This window comes from Mustela putorius, unplaced genomic scaffold (genome assembly GCF_011764305.1).
Source record: "Mustela putorius furo isolate JIRA1106 unplaced genomic scaffold, ASM1176430v1.1 tig00000508_pilon_pilon_pilon, whole genome shotgun sequence".
NCBI lineage: Eukaryota > Metazoa > Chordata > Mammalia > Carnivora > Mustelidae > Mustela > Mustela putorius.
In genome coordinates this window covers 4312384-4338705 of record NW_025421402.1, presented here as the reverse complement: position 1 = coordinate 4338705, position 26322 = coordinate 4312384, and the positions used below count along the sequence as shown (strand labels likewise).

Below are 26322 nucleotides of genomic sequence, written 5' to 3'. Positions count from 1 at the left end.
CTGATTTTTTTCCCCCCAGTTGTTTCCTTTTTTGTTGTTTTGTTTTTGTTTTTTTAAAGAAGTATTGGCAGGGATGTGGGCAATCGGTGATAGGGGAGAAACACGGTGGGTAACAATATAGCAGCCCCACCCAGAATTAAACATACAATAACCTTATCAGGGACGCCTGGGTGGCTCAGTTGGTTAAGCGGCTGCCTTCGGCTCGGGTCATGATCCCGGTGTCCTGGGATCGAGTCCCGCATTGGGCTCCTTGCTCGGCAGGGAGGGAGCCTGCTTCTCCCTCTGCCTCTAGCCTGCCACTCTGTCTGCCTGTGCTTGCGCTCTGTATCTCTCTCTCTCTCTAACAAATAAATAAAATCTTTAAAAAAAAAAAAAAAACAATAACCTTATCACCCAGCTATTCCACTTCTGGAATATACTGAAAGGAACTTGAAAGCAGGGTCTCGAAGGACTATTAGACACCCACGCCCATAAGCGTTATTCACAACAGCTCAAAGGTGGGAATCACCCAAATGTCTACGGAAGGACCAACGGGTAAAGAGTGGGATGTGTGTGGATAGAATATGTACTTCACGTATTATGTATACAGATGTAGAACTGTTATCAGCCTTAAAAGGAAGCAAATTCTGACACACGCTGTACCGTGGATAAACCTGGAAAACATGATGCTAAGGGAAGTAAGTCTGACAGAAAAGGACTAGGATTTGATTCTGCTTATAGAAGGTACGTGGAAAGTCAAATTCATAGACACAGAAAGTAGAATAGAGGTTACCAGGGGCAGGGAGCAGGGGACTGGGGAGCTGTTGTCGAACAGGGACAGAATTTCCGTTTGGGAGGATACAAAATTCTGGAGAGGGATGGTGGGAAGGCCATATAACGTGAACATACCCACTGCCCCGAAACCATCTAATTAGAAATAGTTAAAATGATAAATGTTGTATTCCATCTTTTACCACACACACACACGCGCACACGTACACACACACACACAGAAGATGGAGAAGATGAAGCTGCTAATAATTTGCACTTTCCTGGCACCTTTATTTGCGCAGAGGGGCAGAGGAAGAGCATAAACACAGCCTCAGAGACTGGGGACGAATGTCAGACTGGGCGTCGGGGAGCGGCGGGCTGGAGACCGGCTGCCTTTGGAGAACCCCATGCTCACAAAGCCGTAATTAACAACACTAATTGAAGTGTCTAGAAAAGGCCAGAGCCAGACAGTGCCAGACCTGCCCCGCCGGCTAGAAGGCCTTCCTCTCTACGCCTCCCTCGCCTCCAGACCAACCAAAGGCTTCTCTCCCTGCCAGGCAGACACAGGTGGATGAAGGACCCCTCAGCAAGGAGGGAAAGGGATCTGGGGGCAAGGCAGGAGAAAAGCGGAAAGAGATTAGGCTTCCTTCAAGTCGGGTCCCTTGGCCTTCCCGGAAACCCTTTCCTCCAGTGTTCTTCTCAGGGCGGCCGTTTCAAGAAAAGCACTGGGCCGACACCTGGTTTCCCGAACAGATCTGCCCCGACCTGCCGTCCATACCTGGGCACCTCATTCTACTGCTCCGGGCCTCTCTCAACAGCCATGTGGAGAGGACACGGTGACAGTGGTCCAAATAGAAGCTCTACACCAGAAGGTCTGAGCTACAGGGGACTGGGGCACGGACGGGACAGCCGGACCTGGGAGAGGAGGGAAATGAGCGGGGACTCATTCCCTTACTCCACAGATGCTGGCTTGCGGGCCACGCTGTCCTTTCCTCCTGGATGAGGGACAGACGGGGACCGAAGTCCCATCCAGCCCCAAGATGGATTTGCTATTTCCATTTCCTGTTACTGGTGCCTTTCCTGGTAAAAATAGATCTGAGTTCCCACTTCATCAAGAACACATTCCAGGGTCCCAGCGTCTCCCAGAGCTGCCTGTGCTCTGTGGCCATACTGACAGCAGCCCACCACAAGGGACCCTTGGGGACTTCCTATGGAAACCACCAAAAGGCCGCCCGGCATCTTTGTCCAAGAGAGGAAGAGAGATGAGCTTTCCCCTCCCTGCCCTGGCCTCCTCAGTCCCTCCCTCGGCCCCCATTGGACTATCAGAGCCACTGTTTCCCATCCCCCACAGCCCGCAGCCCTGACCCAGGAGGTGGGGGTCAATGATGGGGTCACTGGAGGCCCCCAGCTCAAAACCAGCTCTAGCGCTTAGGAAGAATTTAACCCTCTCCTTCCCAGCTCATGACTACCCAGCCCTGGGCTGATCTACCTGCAGGGAGGGGAAACATAACTGCAGAGGGGTCAGACAGGCCCAGGTGAGAATTCTGAGTGCACACGGGAACGGAACTGGACTTGGCGGCCGACGGTCTTGAGTTGGAGCCCCAGCTCAGACGCAAACTCAGGATGCAGTCCTGGGCAAGTCCTCCTTCTCTGAGCCTCAGTTTTCCTTTCTGTAAACCGGGAGTCAAAATACACACCCCCGGACTGCGAGGGACCGCAGCACAGTGACTTTCTGAAACTGTTAAAGCGCTTCATACTCGGGGTGTTTATATTATAAAGCCCCACGCAAGAGAAAGGGATCCGGAAGCTTTTCCTTCACCGTGGGGCCCAGACACACCACCCAACTCCCCACGGTCCCAGTTCTTCCAGTTGCACATGGAGTAAATTATTACTTCTTCTTCCAGAGACAAAATTAATGGGGGAGGGCTCCAAGGTCTTTGACGCCGTGGAAATACTAGAGCTGCTAAGCCCCTGGTTTCCACTCACCAGCGGCTGCCTGGATCAGCAGAAAGATAACCACAGAGTGACCACAAGGAGCTCAGCACTTCACAGATCTTTTCGGCAGCAACAGGATCCACTTGATAGGTGAGGCAGCTGAAGAACCCTGTTTAAGATCTGCTTGGCTCCCGGTCCAAAACCATCGCACAAGGAACCTACGGGCCAGCTGAGCCCAGTGAACCCTCTGCAGCAGGAGGACTGGGGGCCGAGAAGACAGCCTTCACTTTGGGCCAGGGCCTTGCAGGCAGCTCCTGAACGGCCCTGAGTCCAAAGGTTGGTTGACGGTTGCTTATTACTGTGAATCATTACAACTCACCAGCAGTTGGTTTTTGGGAACGTGCTGGTTTCGTGCCTCAAGGGAATCCGAACTACATGTGAATTTCACGGGTTCAACAAAAATCCATCCTCCTTGGGGTAGAACTGTCCCCCCTGCTTAGTGACCAGTCTAAGGGAGGGCACTGGGCCAAGGACAAAGAGCCGTGGGCTCTGAGCAGGGTGGTCACTTCTGTTCCGCCCAGCAATGCCGCACCTACACTAGCAGGTGATAGACCGTTCATTCCCTTCCCTGGGCTACTCCTCTGCACCAGCCTGGTGGGGTTCACGCCCCTCCCCTGCTCCAAACTTCTGGAACACCCACCAAAGCAGTTCTCACCCTTGCTTCTTGGACTGAACGCCTCCTAGGAGTAACAGGATAATCACAGTGATGAGAAGAGCCAAACCCCGGGGTAAGATTTCTACGCGCACTGCCCACCTCATCAGTCCTGCGGAGGGGGAGCCCTCCCCCTTTCCCAGATCCCAGAGGCCATGCTCAAGACTTAGGAGAGGGCTGTTCGCACATCCAAGCAGGCCAGGCGAGCCGTGCCTCTCCCACCCCAGCACGAGCCCCAGAAAGCACCACCACAAGGTCCACCATCCTCGGTCCAGCTCCCACTTCCTGGAGCCTTCCACACTCCCTGCCCTGTACCAAGGCCTGTGACAGCTACATCACTTGATTTAACCCTTTTAACCTAGTGAAGTAGGCATTTTATGCTCTTCCTGCTTTCTGGGCAAGAAAACATGGCTCTGAGAAAGTTCTAGTATTCACCGGAAATCACGCGGCTCAGAAGAATCAGAGTCAGCACTCCAATCTGCGTCTATGTGCCACTACCTGCACCCTTCTAACCCAAGGCTGTGGAGGCAGAAATGGGTCCATCAGTCCTGACGCTGTGGCCAACTCGGCGGAGAAGTATTATTCCCGCAGTGTTGTTCTGGCTCCTGGGGTTCCCTGCCTCACGGAGTCGCTCTGGTTCCTAGGGTTCCCTGCCTCACCTCCCCAGACGGAGTTTAGCTTCCCCGGGACAGGGTCTGGTCTCCTCTCCCCCCGCATCCCCCCCACCTCATCCAATCCGTTCACTCTTATCGATTCCCTAAGGATCACATCTGTTCAAAAATGTATCAGACCACTGCTTTTTAAAAAAGATCTCTAGAGATTAATAATTCTCAATCCTGGGGCGCCTAGGGGTTCAGTCAGTTAAGTGTCCGCCTTTGGCTCAGGTGGTAAATCCTGGAGTCCTGGGATCAAGTCCCATGTGGGCTCCCTGCTCAGCGGGCAGTCTGCTTCTCCCTCTCCCTCTGCTCCTCCCCCTGCACACTCTCTCTCTCTCTCTCCCCCAAATAAATAAATAAAATCTTTTAAAAAAGTAATTCTCGATCCTGAACAATGCAAATTTGCCCATTTCTCAAGAAATGCACATGCTGGCTTTCCCAGCAACGTTGGCTACACTTATTTACTTGGACCCTGGCAGGGCCAAAGCTGAGGGCCACAGCATGGGTCCGGACAGCCAGCGAAAAGGAATACCCCTCCCCCCTCACCTGCCCCCACCCAGGGCCACCAGCCTCAGCCCCACACCCTGGGAGCCCACTAGGCCTGGCAGGGAAATGGAAAGTTGTCTCAATTACCAGATGGTTCAGCATGATTTGAGGCAGCAAAAATGTCCTTGAATGGAAAGCAAAAGAACAGGGTTCTGTTGGAATTTTTCACAGAACAATGGGAGAGAAGTTTCAGTCTGAATGAATGAGCTAGCCATTCTCAAAGTTCTCTGAAACATTCTCTGGTTCCTCACTGTCAACAAAGTCCTAGCTCCCTGACCTGCTCTGACCTCGGACCTCGGTGGGCTTTGCCTAACTGTGATCTAAGCTGATGCCCCTGCCTTTCCACGCCAGAAGGCTCAGGGCAGGAAGCTCAGGCCACGTTGCTCCTTACAGTCCCCAGCACTGAGGTGCCTGACAAACGGTCGTCTCAGCAGGACACGGGGTGGCCAATGAACCCCAAGTCCGGTGCTGGGCCCAGAGTCTGTGCTCCAGACTCACTGCCCAAACTTCCCGCACAAAATTCAAACTTGTCGTTTACCCTTTCAGGAACCCCTGGAAAGAGCCTGGAGCTAGCTGGGGAGGAGGGCTACCGAGTCAGAGAACAGAAGACAAGTCACCCGTCCCGGGAATGAGCCGCCTGGCCGTCAGCTGTGCGAGGAAAATAGTAAGATAATAGTCCAGACCTCACAGCTGGAAAGCAGGCCTGTTCTCTCACCGCCCCATGAGCACCATCTTGACCCTGGCTCTTTCCAGAGTCCCACGGAAGCTTCTCACCTTCCAGAAAATCTGCCCTTCAGCAACCGTCCAGTGGTACCAACTGAGCACCTGGCTGGGAGGCAAGGAACTCGCCTGTGCGGTTCGCTCGCTCTCCCCAAAGCAGCCTGGGCCCCTCCCGGCCATGAGGCAGAGGCCAGAGGCGGGAACCCAGCCGTCCCTGAACCTGCCCACCCCCAGAAGCTCCCTGCCCACCCCCAGGACCTCTGGGGGACACTGACCCTTTGAAGAATGGCCAATGCAGCTCCATTCTTATAAAAGCCCAACAGCTGCAAAGGAGAATGAGGGGAGGCCGATGGAAGAAGGAGACCAACTTACGTGCATGGGGGGAGGAAGGGGACTTGCTTCCAGGAATGGGGACCAGTGTTGAGTCCAGGGGGGCATGGAGGCCAGCCTGGGGGAGAAGGCGCCGCCGGTGCTGCTCCTACCCTCCGCATCGTCTTCCGGGACCCCCTGCAGCACAAAGCCCAGGCACCCACAGAGCTCTATCTACGGCCCGATCTCGTGGCCACCAAGCTCAATTCCATCAGCTCAGCACTTCTGCAGAAAGGGGGTTGTTCTGCTTACGCACCTCTTTCCACAGGTCATCATGCCCACTCCTCCTCTTCTGGGGTCCTCTCTCCTCCTGTTTTCCTTTTGGGGCCCGTGTCGTCTCAAACACCTCTCGAGAAACTCAACTGTGGCTCTGTCCTGAGCATCACAGCTCACAGCCCTGACCCCGAGTCCCAGAGAAATCTGGAGCCCGAGGCCCAGTGAGCATGCGCGCGGGAGGCGAGCCCACCCGCCCCGCTTCCAAGAGCCATGTGGGCCCCGTGGGGCTGCCATGCCGTCCGGAAGGGCTTCTCCCCACGCAGGACTGGGCTCAAGTTGGCCCCATGCTGAAGCCACCCCCCAGCACAGGCCAGGACGCCACACAGTCAGCCATAAATTGTTGACCTGCCCCTCTTTCCTGTCCGGCCTCGCGCCGTGGCCCTGAAGACTCTCCCCCCGACGCCGGAGAACAGAATGTGCTTGGCTGGAGACCTGGGTGTCATAAATTGCTAATAACAGATTCTCAATCTGAAAAACAAAATCACAGAAGGCCTGGCCCTTCCTTTCTGCTCCTCTCATCCTCCTGCAAGGCCAAGAAGAGAAAGAAACGCCTTCTCTCGCCACAGAGTGGGAATCAATTCTTCCCCTCCCCGGGACCCCCAGGGGGATCAGTCTCCTCATCTGCCTCGCCCTTCTGGGGTACAAAAGCCAGGCCTGAAGGAGCCTGTTCTGGGAATGCCTGTTTCCCAACATCCACTTTTGTCTCTAACTTTTATCCTTCGATTAGCTGAGCACCTGCTCAGTGGTAAGCACTGTGACCAGGTAGGAAGGTACCCTATCCGCAGATGAGGGGTGATGCTGGGGCATCTGGGCTGTGCTACAAGCAGTGGTGTTTAGAGTGGCCCAGCCCTCTGGGCTCACCCCAGGGAGACCCCCAGCCAGACCAGGAAGGCTGACTCTGTTCCCATTCTCCTCTGCCTGAGAGCCATCTGGGGGGACATGGGACAGGGCTGGGGAGGCGAAGACAACAGCAAAAGCCAGAAGCTGCCATCTTTGGAAAGAACAGTAGTTGAAGACAAATCTGAATGTTCCCAGGGAGAGATTATAAACTTGTGGTCAGGGCAGAGGTTACATGCAAACCGCATGTAAATACGTACATGGTCCCTGGACAGACCCACGTGTCTGCTGCTCTTTCAGCCTCTGCTCTGACCCAGGCAGTCTCCAGGTTACCTGATCACCTCGCCAAGGGCATTTCAGACCTTTGTCCCCAATCCCATCTCCCCGGCACCGTCCTCTGCACCGCCTTCGCTCCTAGCCTCCCCTCACCTGAGCAGTAGCAGGAGTGCTGAGGAGGCGACAAGGCGGGGGCGGAATGCCCCACAGCCCAAGTGGCAGGTGAGGGAGGCCAGGTGGAGCCTGATAGCCTCTGCCAAGGCTGACATCCTTCCAGATCTGGTCTTGGGATGGGTTCCCTGTGACGTCAGGAGACACCATGGGCTCCAGACATTGATCGATGCCTCCGTCCCTCCCGTTCCTCAAAACCAGTGCCAGGAGGCCAGGAGGCTCCACGGCAAGATCCCAGAGTGGGTTTCCACTGGAGTCTGCACCGGGTCAGACATGCCACACAGACCAGCCTTGTCCCCACAGCGCACATCCAGAGTGGGGCTAGGATACCCCACCACTTGGATGAGTCCCCGTCCCTAAAGTTCAGATTCCTCATCCACAAAAAAGGTTCCTCAGGCACCCGAAGGGAAGCCACCCGCAAAGAGACACAGAGGGCGGGCTGGGACACAGTGTCTGACTCCACATGTGGATTCTGAAACCTCACCACAGGATCCCAGGGTGGCTGTCATTGTCCTCATCTGACTCTTCCTCACCTTCTCCCAGGAGGGGTCAACACACGCCTTCCCAAGTTGCAGACAGGAGAAGTGAGGTTCTGAGATGAAGTGACAGGCCCGAGGGCTCAAGGGCAGGAGCAAGGAGAGCCTTGCTGCCTGCCCACCCACCCTCAAACCTCAAACATCGGCGTGGGCGTCGGAGGGAGAAGTGACTGGGGCCTCGGAGGGCTTGTCCCCGACAGAAAGGCAGGACAAGGGCCCGACTGCCTGATCCGCGGGGAGCCACAGCCCCTGTGCAGCTGGGTAACCCCTCCAGCCCAGCAGGCCTGGATGGGGCCCCGGGAAGCCTACCCCAAGCGCTTGGGGTCCTAGGCCTCTGGGTCTGACTGATCTGCCCGGGGAAAGAGGCAGCCTGGCCATGTCCAACTTGACAATCATAGAAGGAAGATGACAGACTGACATTTCCACATGACAGATATAGAAACCAAAGTCCAAAAAAGCTTATGACCTGGACAAGACAGAGAGTGATCCTAACCGTTCCCTTTACTATGCAACTGATGGGCCTCAGCACGTGGCACACCTTTTTCTGGAATCCTCACAACAGGTAACCAACCATAGGGGACACACCATTACCCCATTTTACAGATAAGAAGAATGCAGCTCTAAGAAATTGGGCAAAGGGCCTGATATCGAGACTCAAAATCCCAAAACTTCAATTCTAGACCCTTCTGACTATACGACTCCCTGGTACTTTCACTGAACACTATCCTGCTTCCAAACTGAAGAATGTTCTAGAGTGAGACTGAAGTTATTCATGACATATTGGTATGGGGAGGAGGAGGAAGGAGGAGATAAAGTGATGACCAGAACTGGCACCTGATCCTGCAACAAGCTGGGGATGGATGAGCCCAAACTCCTTTGCCTGCCATGTAGGCTACACTCTGCCTGGCCCAGGCCACCCCCTCCCCACCAGCTGCCATCCCCACACACCTATAATGCAGGCCCAGACATGCGCTTTCATACCGCTGGGCTCTCTGGCTAGAAGGTCCTTCCTACATTCTTGACCAGAGAACTCCTACACCTCCCTCTAAGCCCCACTCCAATATTGCCCTTTCTCTAAAACTTACTCCCTGATCATCCTAGAAGAGTCAACTGCTCCTCCGGGGAATGTCAGTTTTTGGACATCCCTGGTCTCTGATCCTTGATTGGACTCCCAATTCCTCAGCCTTGGGCTGGGACAGGGACAGTAATAGCCTTTCTAAAACAGCCCTCCTAGACAACCCTAGCCCTCCCTAGAGCACACTAGGCATCTCTTCACACACCTGATGATCACACAGTCCCACCAGGCAGCAACTCTTATCACCCTCACCGCACAGATCAGGACTGAGCCTCAGACAGGCTAAGTTACCTGCCCCGGACCACACAGGCAGTCTGGCTCCAGGGTCTGCCTGCCCGTGCTGGTCCTGTAGGACTCCTCCCTGCCTCCCCATCCCTAGTGCAGTGCCTGGTATGTGGTATGTGCTCGGTAAAGGTTTATTTCATCAAAAGGTGTGCAGGGAGGAGGGTTCCCACCCTCCTTCCAGCCCCAAAACCCACCTGGAATTCTTTTTTAAGGCAGGGGAAGCCTCTGCCTTCAGCTCAGGTCCGATCCTGGGGTCCTGGGATCAAGCCCTGCATCGGGCTCTCTGCTTGGTGGGGAGCCTGCTTCCCTCTCTCTCTCTATCTGCCTCTCTGCCTACTTGTGATCTCTGTGTCAAATAAAATAAAATGTTAAAAAAAGAGAGAGAGGGAACTCGAGCACGGAAGGTGGGGAGGGAGGGAGAGAGGGCGAGAGAGAATCCCAACAGACTCCCTGCCCAGTGTAGAGCCCAACGTGGGGCTCGATCCTACAACCCTGAGATCATGAGCTACACCAAAATCCAGAGTCGGGTGCCCAACAGACTGAGCTGCCCAGGAGCCCCCCACCTCGCCCAGAATTCTTGGGTCCAGGTCTCCCTATTTCCAGCCCCACCTTCCATCACTCTAACATGCAGCGCTTCTTTCTTCCAGAAACCTCCAGGTGCTTTTCCTGTTTCCCATCCATTTCCTGAGTGCCTCAGCAGGGGCGAGGCGTCTTGCTGTCTTTCCAGTGGGAAACGGAGACCCACAGAGGCCTCCTGGCCAGGGGATCTGTTCAGAGGCAGGTCTCTTGCCTACGGGGCTGGTGCCTTGTGTGGACTGGTTTTACCTCTGCCTCAAGCAAGAAAAAACAAGCACCAAGTTGCAAGGGTGGCGGGGGAGGGAAGGGTTTGGAGGTCAGCACCTGCCCTTCCCTGCGTGCCAGCACCCCCCCACACCCCCGCTGACCTGGCCACTGGTCTCTGGCTGGGCCTGAGAGGCGGGGGGGGGGGGGGCTGTTCCCCTGGGGCTAGAGAGGAGGAGACAAGGGGCCCTTTGTGTCTGCAGAGCTCCTGAGACACCTGTTCTCCCTCCTGCCTGCCTGTGGCCTCCCTCCCTCCTGGCCAGCCTGTGTGCGGCCTTGTTTATCCTACGGGCCTGGCAGCCAGGCCCAGCCCGCTCCCAGCGTGGGGCTCCGGCAGCCTCTGCCAGCACCTGCCCGGTCCTGGCAGCCCCGGGGGCTGCGGGCCAAGCACAATCCCCCTGCTGTTGACACAGTTGTTGATTTTCAGGAGGGCAGGGAAGGCCGGGAGAGGAGGGGAGAAGCAGCAAAGGCATTTAACGCCGGCCTGGCTAATTTGCAGTTGGTCCTAGCAATCCTGTCTCCAGCTGCCTGGGAGAGGCTTGGGCCTCCAACCCCGGGGCTGCCTGGACCACACACCACAGTGTGCCAGAGTCCCACTCGACCCCGCAGGACCACACCACAGGCAGCTCTGCACTCCCTCCATGCGCGTCAGCATACCCCCATACTGGCACACACAACTCAAAGCTGGGCAAGGCCTTTGGGTGCCAGAGCCCCCAGCCCCCCTGTCTTCAAGGGCCTACCACTCCCCCTGCCTCCAAAGTCATGAGGCCCCCTCAGTCCTTGGCGAGGGGCAGGACTGTCTGACAAGCCTTTGGAGACCCAGGGAGGGCCCCAGGAAGACGTAACGGAATCTGCCCTTATAACTCTCTGACTTGTTCTCGAGGAACGATCTCCTCCTCACCCTCTGGATCTTTAGGTTTACTCTTACAGGGAGCCCTCCCTAACTGCCCAACTCTGGATGCGGTATCCTCCTCGGTCTTCTCAAAGCAATACACACTACACCGGGCACCTCCCCATCTCCACTTCCGTCAGGATGGACTGATGACTTACTTCCCTTCATCTTCCTCACTGCTGTGTCGCAGGGCTGGGCTGGTCTCAGCCCCCACGTTAGCAGGGCGCACTTAGCAGGGCCCATCTGCGAGGCAGGTGCTCCCTACAGATCCAGTGCATGGTCCCCACAGGCCCGAACATCCACTCCACCTTCACCCCAAGCTCCCCATCAGACAGTCACCTCCTACATGAACAAGGCCCTGTGGCTGGTTAAAAGGCTTTGGGAATGATCCACAAGCCCGTGAACTTAGACTAGCAAATCTGCTTCACCAGTGAGCTCCTTAGAGATCAAAGAATGGATCTTGAAGGACAGGGATGGGTAAGTTTTGCACCTGAAAGGGGGAGAGAGGAGGGCAAGGGTGCAAGGAAGACCCTGCCGGCTGCTGTTAGGCCAGGTAGGAACTGCCCTGCCTCCTCCCCAGGCAGCCTTCCCTTCTGGAGCTCCTAAGCCCATCAGGAGGTCCCTCACATCTGTGGCCACCTGTCCCAACAGGACATGGGTGATAGCAGTTGAGCTCCACACACCTTCACTAAACCGACCACCACACGCACACCCACACCCTCCCCTCAATTCTGTTTCCCCAAACTCCAAGTCAATCAATGCCCAGAAAGGGGTAACAAAGAGCCCAATCACTTCCAAATTTGGGGTGTCATGTTGAGGAGAATGGATCTCAGGCCAGAAAGAGCTGGTATACAGAAGGTATACAGAAGGTAACTTACATACTATGGAAACCATAGTTTCCACAGACCCAGTTCCAACAGGGTCACCATGTACAGCTGTGCAGACTGTACACTGCACAACACTAAGAGCCCCATTCATCCAGACTTGTATACTTATCACAACTCAGATGGCCGTTAAGATCATCCCTTGACTTCCTCACATACCGAAGAGAAAGTTCTGCTACCCTCCTCTACTCCCGGCAAGAAGGGACACAGATTTCCTTCCTGTTCTCTGACGTGTTTCTTGGCTTGGCTAAGGTACCTGTGAGTGAAGGCTGAGTCCATCACCCCAACTAAGAGGAGAGGCCTCCCTCTCCCTGCCCCACTGGCCCCAGCGAGAGGACCCCCTGACTCTACCACTCTTTCCCTTCCCACTCTGCTCTTTCTCCAGCCCCTCGCCCTGGCTAGACTCCCCAGCATCACCCACTCCCAGGGAGAGGGTATGGCTGCAGGCCCATGCTCCCAGAGACACAGCAGCAGGCAATGGAGTTTACAGAGAGCAAAAGGACGGAAGGGGAGTCACTACCCACTGGCCTGTCCCTTCCCCAGGTAGAATGGAACTGAAACCCCAATCTTGTCGGCACCTGAGGCTCTGCAGAATTGGAGGTCATGGAGGAGGAGAGAGAGAAGGGCCTTCCTCTTGCTCTCCTGGGCTTTCCAGTCCATTCTCTCCTTTCCTTCTTGACGTTGGTCTCATGTCCTGGGTCTTCCTGAGGTTCTCAGAGGCTCGAAGGGCTGACCAAGGTCTCTAGAACGCAGCACCCCCAGCCCAGCTGCTGACGAACAAACGCACGCATGCGCACATACACACACGCACATCAGCACGGCAGGCCCTTGCCAACCAGCCAGGGAAAGGGGAGCCGGGCCAACAGGAGGAACTGCAGGGACCGGAGGGGCCACTCCCTCGGCTTTCAATACCTCCCTATTCATTCTCCAATCCCCTCACCCCATCTGCCTCTGAGAGCCAGGCTGTACCTGTACCCAGGCCTCCTTTCAGCCCCTCCCCATGTTTTCTTGGCCCCTCCTTGCCTGTCCTTCCCCACGGAACCTTCAGGGACAGGCCTGGAACCAAAGCCTCACGGGGAGATAGGAACGACTTTAGCTCCTTCAGTGGGGCTGGGGGTGGTTTCCAAAGCTTGGCACCCCACAGGCAGAAAGCTCCTCTCCCTCCATTCTGAAGAGGGCACAGGGCCTGTCCTGTGTAACCTGTGTGGCCAGGCAAGAGTTAACTCTTTGGAGTCAGGGTGAGGGCAGCTCAAGGCAGGATTTACTCCCTTTGCTGCCTCCTGCCAGGTGCCAGCATGAACAGGAAGACCTGGGCCAGGGAGCCCTGGCCCACCGACTGTCGGCCTGAAAGGGTTCCAATCTGGCCTCGTGGGAGTCTCCTCATACTCCCACTATTCCTCCTCCTGCCAGGGACCCCTCTATCTGCAGAATATTCTAGCATGGGTCCCCATTCCTCCCTGCCAGACAAACACTGAGCTTTCTGTTGCTCTGCGTGGCAGTTCTAGATATGTTCTAAATACTTTCCGTTCTGCTTACAAAAGTAATGCACATTGTTGTACTACTTTGGGGAACGACAGAAACACAGAAATAACAACAGAAATACGAGCCATAATTTAAAAAAAGAAGAGAGTGGAGGCGCTTGGGTGGCTCAGTGGATTAAGCCTCTGCCTTCAGCTCAGGTCATGATCCCAGGGTCCTGGGATTGCCCCAGTCAGGGCTCTCTGCTCAGCAGGGAGCCTGCTTCCACCTCTCTGCCTGCCTCTCTGCCTACTTGTGATCTCTGTCAAATAAATAAATAAATAAATAAATAAATAAATAAATCTTTAAAGAGAGAGAGAGAGAGGGAAAAACGTCAACAAAGGGTGTCAATCTTTACCGCCACCCCCCCTCCCGGCCCCTGGCTACCAGAGCTGTCTGGCCTGCTCCCACTGGCCTCTAATGCCCCCCCATTTTGGACTTCTAAGGAAATCCCCCCACCCTGGCTGCTCTTTCAAACAGCAGGACCTGAACCCCCCGAATGGGCAGCGAGGCTCATCTCCAGTGCCAAGAAGCAGGACCTGGCCCTTAGGTGCACCCCCTCCCTTTGTGGGGGGCAGGGAGGCGGCCTGGACCAAGGGCCTCTGGGAACGGGTTCTCACCCCATCCTGTCCCACAGGCTGCACATTCCATTCTGAGTCAAGTAGGGGGCGGGGACTGGGGGAGGTGAGGCCGAGGGGAGGAGAAGAGTCTGGCCTCCTCTGGGGCGGATCCCCCAGGGAGCTCCAGGCCTGGCAGGGATCGGACCTAAACCACGGGGGGGGGGGGCAAGGATTCCGGCCCATTCTGTGGTTCCTTCCCGTTCTCCTCTCCTCACACCAAAACACCGAAACCCTGCCTTGGACATGTCCCCAAAAGGTACAGGGGACAATGTGGAGTAACACTAAACCTCTCCCCAACTCCCAACCTGGCCACAATTCCCAGGGATGCTTCTGGGGCTTCAGGCCAAAGCCATTTATATGCTAAGGTAGAGAACTGAATTCAGGTTTGATGGTACTTGTACGGCTTCCCACAGTCACCAAGCAGTCTAATAGTCTAGATAGTAGCATCCGCTACTATCTGAGTAACGGATGCTATTTAGGAAAATAGGGGGAAGCTGTATAGTTCGTTCCCACTTCCTCCTCTACCACCCCAAACACACCTCTCTCCTCAAAACACACTACGGGGGGCCCCTGCGCAGCTCAGTGGGTTAAGGCCTCCGCTTTCAGCTCAGGTCATGATCCCAGGGTCCTGGGATGGAGCCCCACATCGGGCTCTCTGCTCAACGGGGAGCCTGCTTCCCCCTCTCTCTCTGCCTGCCTCTCTGCCTACTTGTGATCTCTGTTAAATAAATAAATAAAATCTTAAAACACACACACACACACACACACACACACACACACACTACGGGACACCTCAACCTTTTGGTACACATCTGCTTGCCCCAGCTGCTTGCTCCCCCAGCTCAACCCCGTCCCCATCCCCATGTGCATTGGCTGTAAGATGCCAGGCCACACACACAGCACGTCCTGGGCCAAGCCCAGGCCTTGGATCTGCCTGCCGATAACCCTGTGAGGAGATGGGGAAACCCCAGCCACTTCCTCCTCACCTCACAGCCTCTTGGAGGTCTGACCACTGTCCCTGTCCCATGTCTGGGTCCACCTAGATCCTTACCGACAACACCCAGTCAGGGGACGGCGCTGGGCAAGGCCAGGGCCACAGGGGCCCAGGTCCCTCCCAAATGAGGTGGGTCACAGGAGCAGAGGGTCTTCCTAAATAAAGCAGGGGCAGGAGAGCCAAGAACATGCCTGGAGTAGCAGGGGTAACTGCCAGGTTCTATGCTGTAGGCCAGGCAGGGCAGACAAAACCCTTGTCCTAGGCAAGTCCCAGGGGCTTTAACCACCATGAAGCTTGAGCAGGAATGGCCTCGGGGGTCTCCGGCAGGCCTGACCGGACACACTATCCCACTGCAGCCACTCTTAGGAGGAAGTCACCATGTCAGCACTGCTCAGAGACTATTTGAATTTTGTAAAGGAACAGAGTCCCATCCGACCAGAGAAGCAAGCAGAGGCTGAAGGTGGCCCTGCCAAGCCTGCCTGCAACAGATTTCCTAAGCAAGGCTTCCCAAGGAGCTGGAAGGGGGACTCCAAGGAAGAGGCAGCCAAAATGGAGGTGGCCACGAAAACACCCCATCCAGGACATGCCCTCCTGCCTGGGAGCAGGGAGACAGGGAGTTGACAACCGCTGAAAGCCATCTTCCATGAGTCCGGGTCCCCTGCCTGGCACTATGACAGCCTTCCTGGCTAACACAGCCAGGTTCCAGAAAGGAGGCTAGCAAAGGGTGAGGACTGCAGCGAGTTTGGACAGGAGCGAGCCCTCTTAAGCAAACACTGAGCACAAAAAATAATTCCCATTCAAAGCACGATCTGCTGTGGGCCTGGCTGGGCCTTCCCAGCAAAGTCCTTTTCAAAGGCTCCCCTTCACCTCTGAATGTGGCTGGGGGAGGGGCCCGCAGGCCCAGTGGCATTTGAATTCCACTTCTTCCAGAGGCTTCCTGGTGACCTACTGGGAGCTACCCAGTAAGGTCAATCTCAAAGCATTCCCACAAAGGAGGAAACCTATGGAGAGCATCAACCGCTCAAGGGCAGGAACAGGCCTCTTAAGGCAATGCTTCTCTGGCAACAGCACACCCAGACCCACGCCATTCACCGGGCACCGCTGTGGACTTAATCGGATGTGAGTCTCCTCAGCTGTAAGAGGTTGAGGTTAAGTACTGTTGCTGTTTCCCATTTCACAGATGGGAAAACAGAGGCTCAGAGCTGTTAAGTGATGAAAACCTCTCCCAGCTCTAACTCCTTACTGGATACATCATGTTGTCCTCTATCTGCTAATTATCAGAGCAACAAAATGTTCAGGCAGCAACCCCCCTCCCCGACCTAAGGAAAGAGGACGTACGGATGAAGCTGAACCACGAGATGCTTTCAAAGCCAAGGAAGCACTGAAATCGCCCTTCACCTGTACTGACCCCCAACATTCTTGGTAACAAAATCCAAGTTGGGGATAGAATACCCTCTCTAGGCAAGAGCAAAGAGTGATTAGTGAGACCCTCTGGCTCCATTTCCAGAACAATCTCCCTTCGGCCCACCCTACCTCCATTCTGAATCCAATGGGCCTCCCGGCTAGCTCTTCCGTTCCTGCTGCCCCTCAAAGTACCCTCTATTAGCAGCCAAAGTGACCTCTCTTTTTCCCACTTTTTCGCACTTATTAAAGCCATTAATGACCATTGTAGAAGACTGGAAGAATCAAAAGAAGAAGGAAATAAAAATCACCCATTGCCCAGCATCTGGAATCAGCTCTGTAAACATTTCCAGGCAGCCTAGGTCTTCTCTTCATGTATGCATGCACGGGGGCACACGCACATGCACACGCACGATCATCTGTACAAAATTAGTACCACAGCATAGAACTTCATCTAGGGTTTTACTCCCTTTATCATATTCATATTCCAAATTATAAGCTATTCTTTCTTTACCTACACTTTTTGGGGTCCGGTGGGTTTTCTTGTTTGTTTGTTTCGGCATACATAGTTCAAAGATGTACAAGGCACTCCGTTCGGCAGGACAAAAGGGTGCAGAGTGAAAACACCATATTTCCTCCATCCCAACCCATGCCCTCCCCTGGGGCAACTCTGATTACCTGTTTCTTATATACTAAATCATCTTTTAAAATCATCCATCAGATCACGTCACTCCCCTCCGTAAAATTCTCCAGTGGTTTCCCCATCACACTGGCCATCTAATCAAGCTCCTGAACACTGCTCCCGGGTCCCGGGTCCCCAGGCTTGGGCCCTCCCCTCCGGATTTCCTCTAGGCATACTGCTGTTACCAAACCCTGAACTGGCCTCAGGGATTTTTCATCCCCCCCCCCCCCCCCCCCGGAATCCTTTTTTCCAGGCTTTGTGCAGCAGGCTCCTTCTCCTAGTCCAGGCCTCCACCGGCCGCCTGTCTCCAACCATCTCTGCCTGCCTCCATGCCCCCACCCTGTGTCACAGCACCATGCTGTATTTCTGCCACATGACCTATGGTTACTTATTTCAAGTTATTTATTCCATTAGAAAGAAGGCTCCCTGAGGGCGGGCACGCTACCTGTCTTGTTCACCCCTAAAATCATGCTACCTAGCACGGGGCCTGGCACATAATAAATGTGCCAACACATTTCCGTGAAAGACACGAATGGGGGGGGGGGCCGTGTGTGTCTGCAATGCTGGTTCTCATCACTGAAAACAGCCCAGGAGCAGGAACTCCAAGCACCAATCTCCTGGCCACCCTCCCCAGTGCCCAGGGTGGGAGCCAGAGAATCAAGAAAGGAAAGAGGAACCCACGGTTGGAGGCAATACCCACCTGTTCTTCCCCACTGTCACCCAGCTCATCCCTAATCGCTGCCTTTGCCGAGTCTGGAAACACAGAAGGAGCTTGTGACAAACCCAATTTCCTAGAAAATACTCAAACTGCAAGTGGGAAGTTGAAGTTTTTCGCTTCCCATCTCCCCAGGCGGCCTGGATTTTCCAGGTTCCCAAGTGAGCGCCAGCAGCAGGTGACATGGAGGGCACCGAGGGAGCAGAGCTCCCTTAAGGAACTGCCTCAGCCGGTCCCACCTGGTGCCCCCACCCCCACCTACTCCTTCCCCAAGGGGCAGCAGACACCTGGGCTCCTCTCTCCAGAAATTCACCCAGCCCCAGAGACACAAATGCGCATCCAATCCTGAGCCAGCAGCCCCAGCCAGGACACTGGGGGGGGGGGGGGACACTCCTAGAGAGGCTTCCTTCCTGGGGCCTGATTTCCACTGAGAGAAGACTGCAGGTGGGCCAAGATTGATTTTTAAGAATGAGGGAAAGGAGGGAGTAAAGTGCCTTTCACAAAAACTGTGAAATAATGGGGGGGGGGGTGGCAGTAATGAAAGATTTCCCAAGATGGATCTACGCAAGGAGTAGGGAGATCTGAGGAGCCAAAATCAGGAAAGGGTGGTAAGAAGTGTGAGGTTTCTGCCTTGCCAGAAGTGGACAATTGTTACAACTGATTAAAGGACACTCCTGAGTGTCCTTCTGGTCAGTTAATAATGGCAATAACAGCGAACATTTCTCCAGCACTTACTATGTGCCAGGCACAGTTCTATGAGCAAACTGAGACACCGAGCAGTAAGGCCCAATTGCTCAAGATCATGTCGCCAGTGGCAGAATCTAGGATCTACCTTCAGAGCCCTGGCTCTTAACCACAAAGCTTTATGTGGCTTTCAGTGGCCCCAGGGCGGGGGAGAGGGAGGGATCCCGAACCATTTCCCCTTGTTCCCCTTAATTGATCATTCGATGTCAGTTTCAAGGATATGCACACAATTCTGCCAGTTCTGCATACGGGAAAATCTGGGAGAGTTACGGTGCTCGCCCAAGCTGATGCTGCCCGCGGGAGGGGAATCAGAACCAAAATGTGCGGAACCTCAGCTTGTGGAGCACCACTTCCTAAGGGAGCACGATGTACACCCGGATCTCCAAACCGCGCCCAGAGCAGCAGCATCTCCTCTGGCTCTGACCAGACCCCTGCGCCAGAGCCAGCGCCGAGGCGCCCTGCCCGGAAATTCCCACAGAGTCACTGCGAACTTCCCAGGAAAACTCCTCGGCTTCCTCCTAGCCCCAGTCACGGGGGCAGCTGCCAAGAGCGCCGCTGGAGTCCTTGCAGCTGCCGTCGGCCCTCCAGGGCGGGAGCCGCCGCTCGTGCGCTCGGGGTCCTCCCGGAAAGGTCCAGGGCTGAAGTTCAAAATTCACTTCCCGCCCAGGCCCGGCTCGCGGCCCCGCCCGGGGCTCTCCGGCAGCCCCCACGCTCTCACCCTCCCCAACCCCAGATAAGTAATGGAGCCCCTGCCGCCTGGAAGGCCAGCCCGGCAGCCGGGAAAATCCCGCGGGCGATCCTTGCGCGTCTGGGGACTCGCAGCAGCCGAAGCGCGAGCGCGCGTGCACACACACACACACACACACACACACACGTGTGTGCGCGCGCGCCTGTGCGTGTCACAGAAGCCGGCGCGCACACGTGTGTACATGTACGTGTGAGTGTGTGTGTGTGTGTGTGTTTACGTACAGAACGCGCGGGGTGGGAAAACAATGGCGAGCCTCTGGGAACCGAGCGACCGGCCCCCTCCCCACCTCCCCGCCTCCCTACCCCTAGGCAAGATTTGCTTTGCAGCGAAATCGGGATGCAGAGATTCACCTCCGACTGCAAAGGCGGGAGGTGGGGGTGGTAAGGAGGAGGATAGGGTGGGAGGTGGGAGGGGGTGAAACAGGAGCGGCCGGAGCAGAAAACAAACAGGATGCAGCGCCCGGCGGGTCCGCTGGGGTGCGAACCTGGCAGGGTGGAAAGGACTGCGTGGCCGGCCCCCGGCACCGCACCAGCCCGGGATGGGGGCGGGGGGGGGGTCCATCTGCGTCTGGGCGCCGGCACCCGAGCCGCACGCGGGGCGCGCACGGGTCGCCCCAGCTTCCCGTTGGGAAATCCTAGAACTGGGCGCCTAGATAGACTGATGAGAAAGCCCTCGTGCCCCCGGCCCGCCGGCGAGGGGTGGAGGGGGTGCGAGCACCCCAAGGCTGGCTAGCGTGGTGCGCACACACACACACACACACATCCCCCCCCACGCCACCCCACGGCCTTACCGGGCTGCCACCCCTCTGCACAAGGACCCGGGTCGGCCCGCGAGGAGCCGCCACTGGCCGGCGTCGTTGGGGGGGGGGGGGCATGTGGGGGGTCCGTTTCCTTCTCAAAAAACTTTGCAAAGGACGAAAACTCGCAGAGATGAGAGCCGGTGTGTGCCCAGAAACACCGGGGCGGGAATGTCAAACTTCGCAGGGCTGGGGAGAGGGGCGCAGAGGCGTGCTGCGGGAGCCGAGGGGAGCACTTACTACTCAGCCAGGCGCTGGGCTCCGGGCTCCGCGCTCCTGCTCCGGCTCTTCCTCCGTACGGGTCCTCGCGGCTGGCAGCCCGGGCTTCCCGCTCACATGCCCCGGCGGCAACGCGGCTGACCGGCGCGCAGGGCTGGGGCGGCTGGGTTGGGAGCAGGCACGCCCCCCGCCGTGGGCCGGGGAGTCGCTCGGGACTCGTGGCCACCCTGGGTCCGCGCCCCACCGCCGGCCGCAGTCCCGGGCGTAGAGCTCGGTTCCGGCCGGGCGGCGCCCTCCGCCGAGCCAGGCCGCTCTCTGCACTCTGCCCTCTGCCCTCTGCTTGCGGCCGTCTCCCTGCCTTCCGCGGTCCTGCTCCCTGACTCGCCCGGACGCGGCGCCGGCCCGCCCGCCCGGCTCTCCCGTTCCGCGCCTCGGCTCGGTCCCGAACCAGGGCCTCGGCGGCCGGCCGCTGCGCCCCGGGCTCAGACCTGGGCTCGCCGCTCCTGGGCCGGGGCTCCAGGACCCGCCACTTGCACAGTTCAGTTCGAGCCGGGACCGGGAGCAGGGCGCTCGCAGCTCGGTGCTGCGAGGCGACTCCACAGCCTCAGAGGAGAAAGAGGGAGGGAGACAGAGAGCGGGCAGGGGGAGGAGGAAGGAGGAAGGGTGGGGAGATGGAGAAGGAGGGAGGGACAGAGAGTTCCCTCCTCCTCCCTGCAGCCAGGTCCATCCCGGCATCCACAGCTGGAAACCTCGGTTGGGAATGGGAAGGGGAGAGCGGCGAGGGGCGGGTGGGAAGAGAAGAAAGAGGTGGATTCTGCCCACTCCCACCGCCCAGGTATGAGGGTCGCTGCCGAGAATCTCCGCTCCTTGGAGCAAGACCCAAGAAGTTATCCGTCTAGCTCCCGGCCTCCGGACCCTCCAGACGGGCAGGATTGAGAGTTTCCGACCCTACGCAGAACCTCATCCTACCTGAAGCTAGACCGCTTCCTAGTGCCTCACACCACTCTCTCGGGTCTTTGTTGTTTCCCTGAGCCTCTTCTAGATGAAGGGGTGGGTTCCTTTAATTCGGGGTGTTCCTTAAAGGCCATGGAGGGCACTCGGTGTGAGGACAGGGATCAGAGTCTTCTGGGGGAGGGGGGTGTTATCTGAACTGGGTCTCAGGAAGTAGAGCCGTGAAAGGAGGGGCAGTGGTGAAGCTGAGGATAAGACACAGACAGCATAGGTGGCCCATCCTCTCAGCAGGTGATGGTCAGCCGGGCTTCTAGGACCTTCTGGGGGCTTTGGATTTCATCATTCCCCGTGGCCTTCCTTACCCAACTCCTTTTATTCATATTTTAGTTCTCAGCCCAGATATCAATTCTTCCAGAAGTAGGTCTTGACAGCCCAATCTGGGTTAGGTGCCCCATCTACTGGGGTAGGCTCCAGAAGCCCTCCCCCACCCTGCCTACACACCCCTCCCTGCCCGGGGAAGGGGGGGCAGGGGGGGTAGATATTTGTATGGCTTGCCCCCCACCCCCACTGGAATGCAAGCTCCCTGAGAACAGGGATGTCTCCCCAATCTTACAGAGAGCAGGCCCTTGACAAATATTTGTGGATTTGTGGGTTGATTGAAGGGAATAGGGAGTCCCTGAGGGATTCTAAGGAGGGCCTCTGATGCGGTCAGTCTAGCTGGAGGCAGGGAGACCGTGACCAGACAGTGACAGTCACCAGGGTAAAAGTGACACAGGCCTAAGGTAAACTAGGGATAGGGAAGATGGAAAGAAGGAAGCAGGAGGATGGAGGTGGGACAAGTCTGTATCAGCTCTCCAGCGAATGGCTTTTGGATGACTGAATGAAGCCAATTCAGAAATCATGGAGGAGCTACCCAAGTGCCACCAAGCCTTTCCCCGTCCTGGCCAGCATGCCTGTGTTTTCCATATAGCTGGATTATTTTTCTCTGGCCCCTGATCAGCTTCAATGCCACCATCTATGGGTCGGTCCCTCCCCGTCACTATCTTCAGTCACAGCAGAGTGAGATAGGAGGAACAGAGATGGGACACAGGCTCTCCTCTTTCCAACAGTCCCCGTCCACTATATATCGCACTCACTAGAGACCACCCTTCCTAGTCATTGCCACTACGTTGAAATAGTTTTTTGTTTTGTTTTTGTTTTTAGTAATCTCTATACTCAACGTGGGACTCCAACTCATAACCCCCAGATCAAGACTCTATGCTCTTCTGGGCCAGCCAGGTGCCCCTGAAAAATGTTTAAGTATCTGCCTACTATGTCTTACACACAGTAAGACAATATACATATATGATTCTATTTTCAAATACAATATCCATTTGTACCTTATCCCAGTTCTGTGAAGGCTGGTACCATCATCTCCATTTTAGGGGTAAGAAGAATGAAGCTCAAGATCATGGCCAGTAAGTGACAGGAGGAAGTTGTTTGACTGAAGATTCTAGGTTTTTTTTGCTACCACACCATTTCCTGGGAATAAACATCAAAATGACACCATTTAACCTAGTGGACTACTCCCGCCTCAAAATGTTCATGATTCCACACCCCCGAGTTTCTTCTGACCTCACTGGTTGTCCTTCCTCAGCCTCCCTTGTTTATAGTCCTTCCTCCACTTGTCTCCAGGGGGGTGTTTCCCATGGGAAACCTTCTGCACCCCATTTTCCTCTCTCCCTTCTTGCCATACATGAAATGTTATGTTTCCAAAGCTTTATTTGTTTTTTTAAAGATTTTATTTATTTATTTGAGAGAAAGAGAAAGAACGAGCTGTGGGGAGTGACAGAGGGGGAGAGAGAGAGAGAAGCAGACTCCCTGCTGAGCGGAGGAGACCTGATGGGTGTCTCAATCCCAGGACCCAGAGATCATGATCAGAGCCGAAGGCAGATGCTTAACTGACTCAGCACCCAGGCACCCCGTTTCCATAGCTTTAAATACCAACTATTGGGGTGCGTGGGTGGCACAGTAAATCATCCAACTCTTGATTTTGACCATCAAGTCATGATCTCACGGTCATGAGATCGAGCCCCGCATCAGGCTCTGTGGGAAGACTGCTTAAGACTCTCACTCCTTTTGCCCCTCCCAGCCCATCTCTCTCAAATAAATAAACCAACATGTGCTGATGATTCTCCCAACTTCTTCTGTAACTCTCCAGGACTGCTTAGTGCACTTCAGACTCATGTATCCAACCACACACTTGACATTTCTACCTGAGGATCTCACATGTTCCAAGATGGAACTTTAACCACCACCCCCAAGCCTGTGTACATACACCCTGTACCGTCTTTCCCGTCTCAGAAAACGATACTACCGGGAGGTTGGAGCCAAAGACCTTAGGAGTCATCCTCGATTCTTCCTTTCCATAGACCCAAATTAATGAGTGCTGTTGGTCTTTGTCCACTGATGTGTCCCCCCTCCTCCTCTTCTCTGTCCTCACCGTCCCCACGCTGGCCCGGGTCATTATCTGTCAGCTAGACCACCACAGCCTCACTGCTTCCGAGAACCAAGACCACCCACAGTCCCATCATTTCACTAAGGCTACTTACATCGCCATGACTTTTAACATTTGTTCCAGAAATTTCTTGCCCAGGAAGGTAAGCCTGTAAACTAGTAAATAATTTCATTATTTGCTCCAGGAACTTCCTGAAAATCAATTTATCTGAACAATAGAAGGCTCGAATGGCCCCCTTCTGGGGACAATAGTTTGCGTAACCTGGCAAACCACTAGTTTATCAAACAATTGTTTATTTTTCAAGATCCTCCCCTCGCTGTCGCCTCCAGTCCAGAACTGTTATCTTACAAACTGCCCAATCCCAATGGGATCTCCATCTTGAAAGACCTGCCTCTAACCAGACTTCAAGCCCTATAAATATCTCTGTACCTGAAAGCACTTCTGCAAAGCCCATTCTTCCCAGAGCAGGCTCCCTTTCGTCCTCTGGTCTGGATGTAGATGTTCCTTTCTTTACCTTCCCTTCCCCAACTCCCCTACCCCACCCCTGAGACCACCCTCCACACCTTATTCTCCTGCTTCACAGCACTCATGGGATTGGTACTTACTTTATCTGTTTACTTGTTTTTGTTTTTTGGGGGGTTTTTCCCTGTTTTCCCTTTAGACTGTGGACTCCGTGAGGAGACAACCTTGTCTACTGTATTTTCCACTTAATTTCCAGAGCCCCTTGCAGATGCTCAAAAAATATTTGCTGAAGGAAAGACTTTGGTTCCAATGAGGTGGCCTCCAGGGCACTTCACGTGGCTGCCTGTTCCTGAGACCCCCATGGGTGCCCGGGGCTCTGGTGCCCGGGGGAGCTGGGGTTTCCCGCTCTCCCTTCAACCTTCAAGGCTAGAGACAAAGGGGCGAGTGGGAGAAGTAGTAAAAGGATTCAATTCACAGATTGGTGTGAATCACTTTCTTCAGTGTTACAGGAACAGGTGAGAGGGAGAAAGTTCCAGAAAGTGAACTTCCAGAAAGTGAACCTCCAGAATCTGGGAGGAGGAAAGAGCAGTGAAATCCCTGTCCTGCTTTGCCTCAGGTCTTTCCTGCCTTTCCCTAGGCCTCAGGACCCAGCGAAGGGCCATTTTCTCTCTGAAGCTTAGAGGAGCTGCTTGCCATTTGGATCAGGTCAGGGTAGGCCCAGCCTAGTGGAGTTTGCCTGGGTACCAACTCTTCATCCTGCTGACTAAGGACGTGCTTTTCTGGATACCTACCGCCAGACTTGCCAGGCAAGAGAGCTGAGCTCAGATGGTCACACTGTGGAGGATACCACAGGAGCCCCCTTCCAGAGTCAGGCTCTCCCTTCAGACTGAGCTTGATGGGCCTCTCCTCAGTTCTACTTGAGTTTCTCCTGAGAGTCCCACTTGGGTGTGGAGGCGAATCAAGAAGATAACATGTTGATTCACAGAATGTTTCATTGGCCTATCAGAATCTGAAAGTATAAGATCTGGTAAGCCATCAGCGTTCCAGAACCATCTCCTCCATCTCCTCTCTTTGTGCACAGACAGGAGAGGAATCTTACCCACGGCTGACTCTTAACACACATGCCCTCTTTCAGTCTATCAGTTCGTGAAGAAGGGAACTGTTCCTTTTCACAGAGGAGGGAAATCACACTCCAAGATTGGAACAAAATTTCCAAGACTGCGTGGTGAAGGGGGAAGGGCTGACGTCTGAACCCAGGTTTCCTGGCCCTCAAGTCCATGGTTTTTCTGCTGCAGCACCCTGTGTTGCCCCATATGGGGTTTTATGGTCCTTAGAGTCAAAACCATCTAAAGTAGCACTGGCTATTATTCAACAGCCCACATGCTAGCCTAGGCCCCAGAACTAGAAGCAGCCCAGGGCACCTGGGTGGCTCAATCGGTTGGGTGTTGCCTCTTGATCTCAGCTTGGGTCTTGATCTCAGGGTTGTGAGTTCAAGCCCCACCTTGAGCTCCATGCTGGACACGGAACCTACTTGTAAAAAATAAATAAATAGAAAGGAAGAAACAGCTCTCTGCTTCTAATGTGACAGCTAGCCACCTGTCCTGCTGAAGGACAGTCTCCCAAGGACAGACGGACGACTGGACCCATCCCCCCATGCCCAACACACTTGCATGCACACATACCGGCACCTCAATGAGGGCCTGTGCTCCCCTAATGCTGTAACATGAGTCCTTTCTAGACACACACACCCACACACCACACACACACACACTCTTCCAAAACTTCACCCCATTGTTCTTCCCATGTCTAGCTACCATGGGGAACTTAGTTTGGGGAAGAGGGCAGGAGTATCAGGTGTCACCTCCAGACCTAGGAAACTTCTCTCCCCACAAATTTACCTATTTGTAGTCCTAAACCCTGGGGGCAAAAATTGGGCCTCAGGTTTTACTGATCAGTTTGGAATGGGTGCAAAGTCATGGTTCCCTCCCTCTGAGGGCGCCCACACACAGTATGGCCCTGCGCAATGGGTGTTTTCTTCTCTCTTCCTTCCTCCTCTCCTGGGCCTTCCCACCTAGGGGGACCTAGGGCCCCACCTGAACTGGCAGCTGATGGAGGGAGGGAGGGAAGGAAAGGTCAGAGGGTTGTTCCCTTCCCAGCAGCCCCAGGAACTTGGGAAATCCTGAAGTGGCCTCCTCCTGCCCCCCCCACCCCCCCA

The 26322-nt window shown here is 55.2% G+C and overlaps 1 protein-coding gene across 9 annotated transcripts in view; it reads right to left on the bottom strand.

Annotated features, from left to right (window-relative positions):
• SOX13 (SRY-box transcription factor 13) overlaps positions 1-20842 on the bottom strand; it is a 44875-nt gene extending 24033 nt beyond the window's left edge. For 2 of the 9 annotated variants that reach the window (XM_045081038.1, XM_045081039.1), the window contains exons 1-2: positions 5945-9322; positions 5692-5826 (exon numbers count right to left, since the gene is read on the bottom strand). In XM_045081038.1, the coding sequence (XP_044936973.1) occupies positions 5692-5826; positions 5945-6657 (848 nt within the window). In that variant the 5' untranslated portion in view covers positions 6658-9322. The other 7 variants (XM_004756377.3, XM_004756378.3, XM_045081041.1 and 4 more) reach the window with 6 other exon arrangements.
• Positions 20843-26322: the final 5480 nt, after the last annotated feature.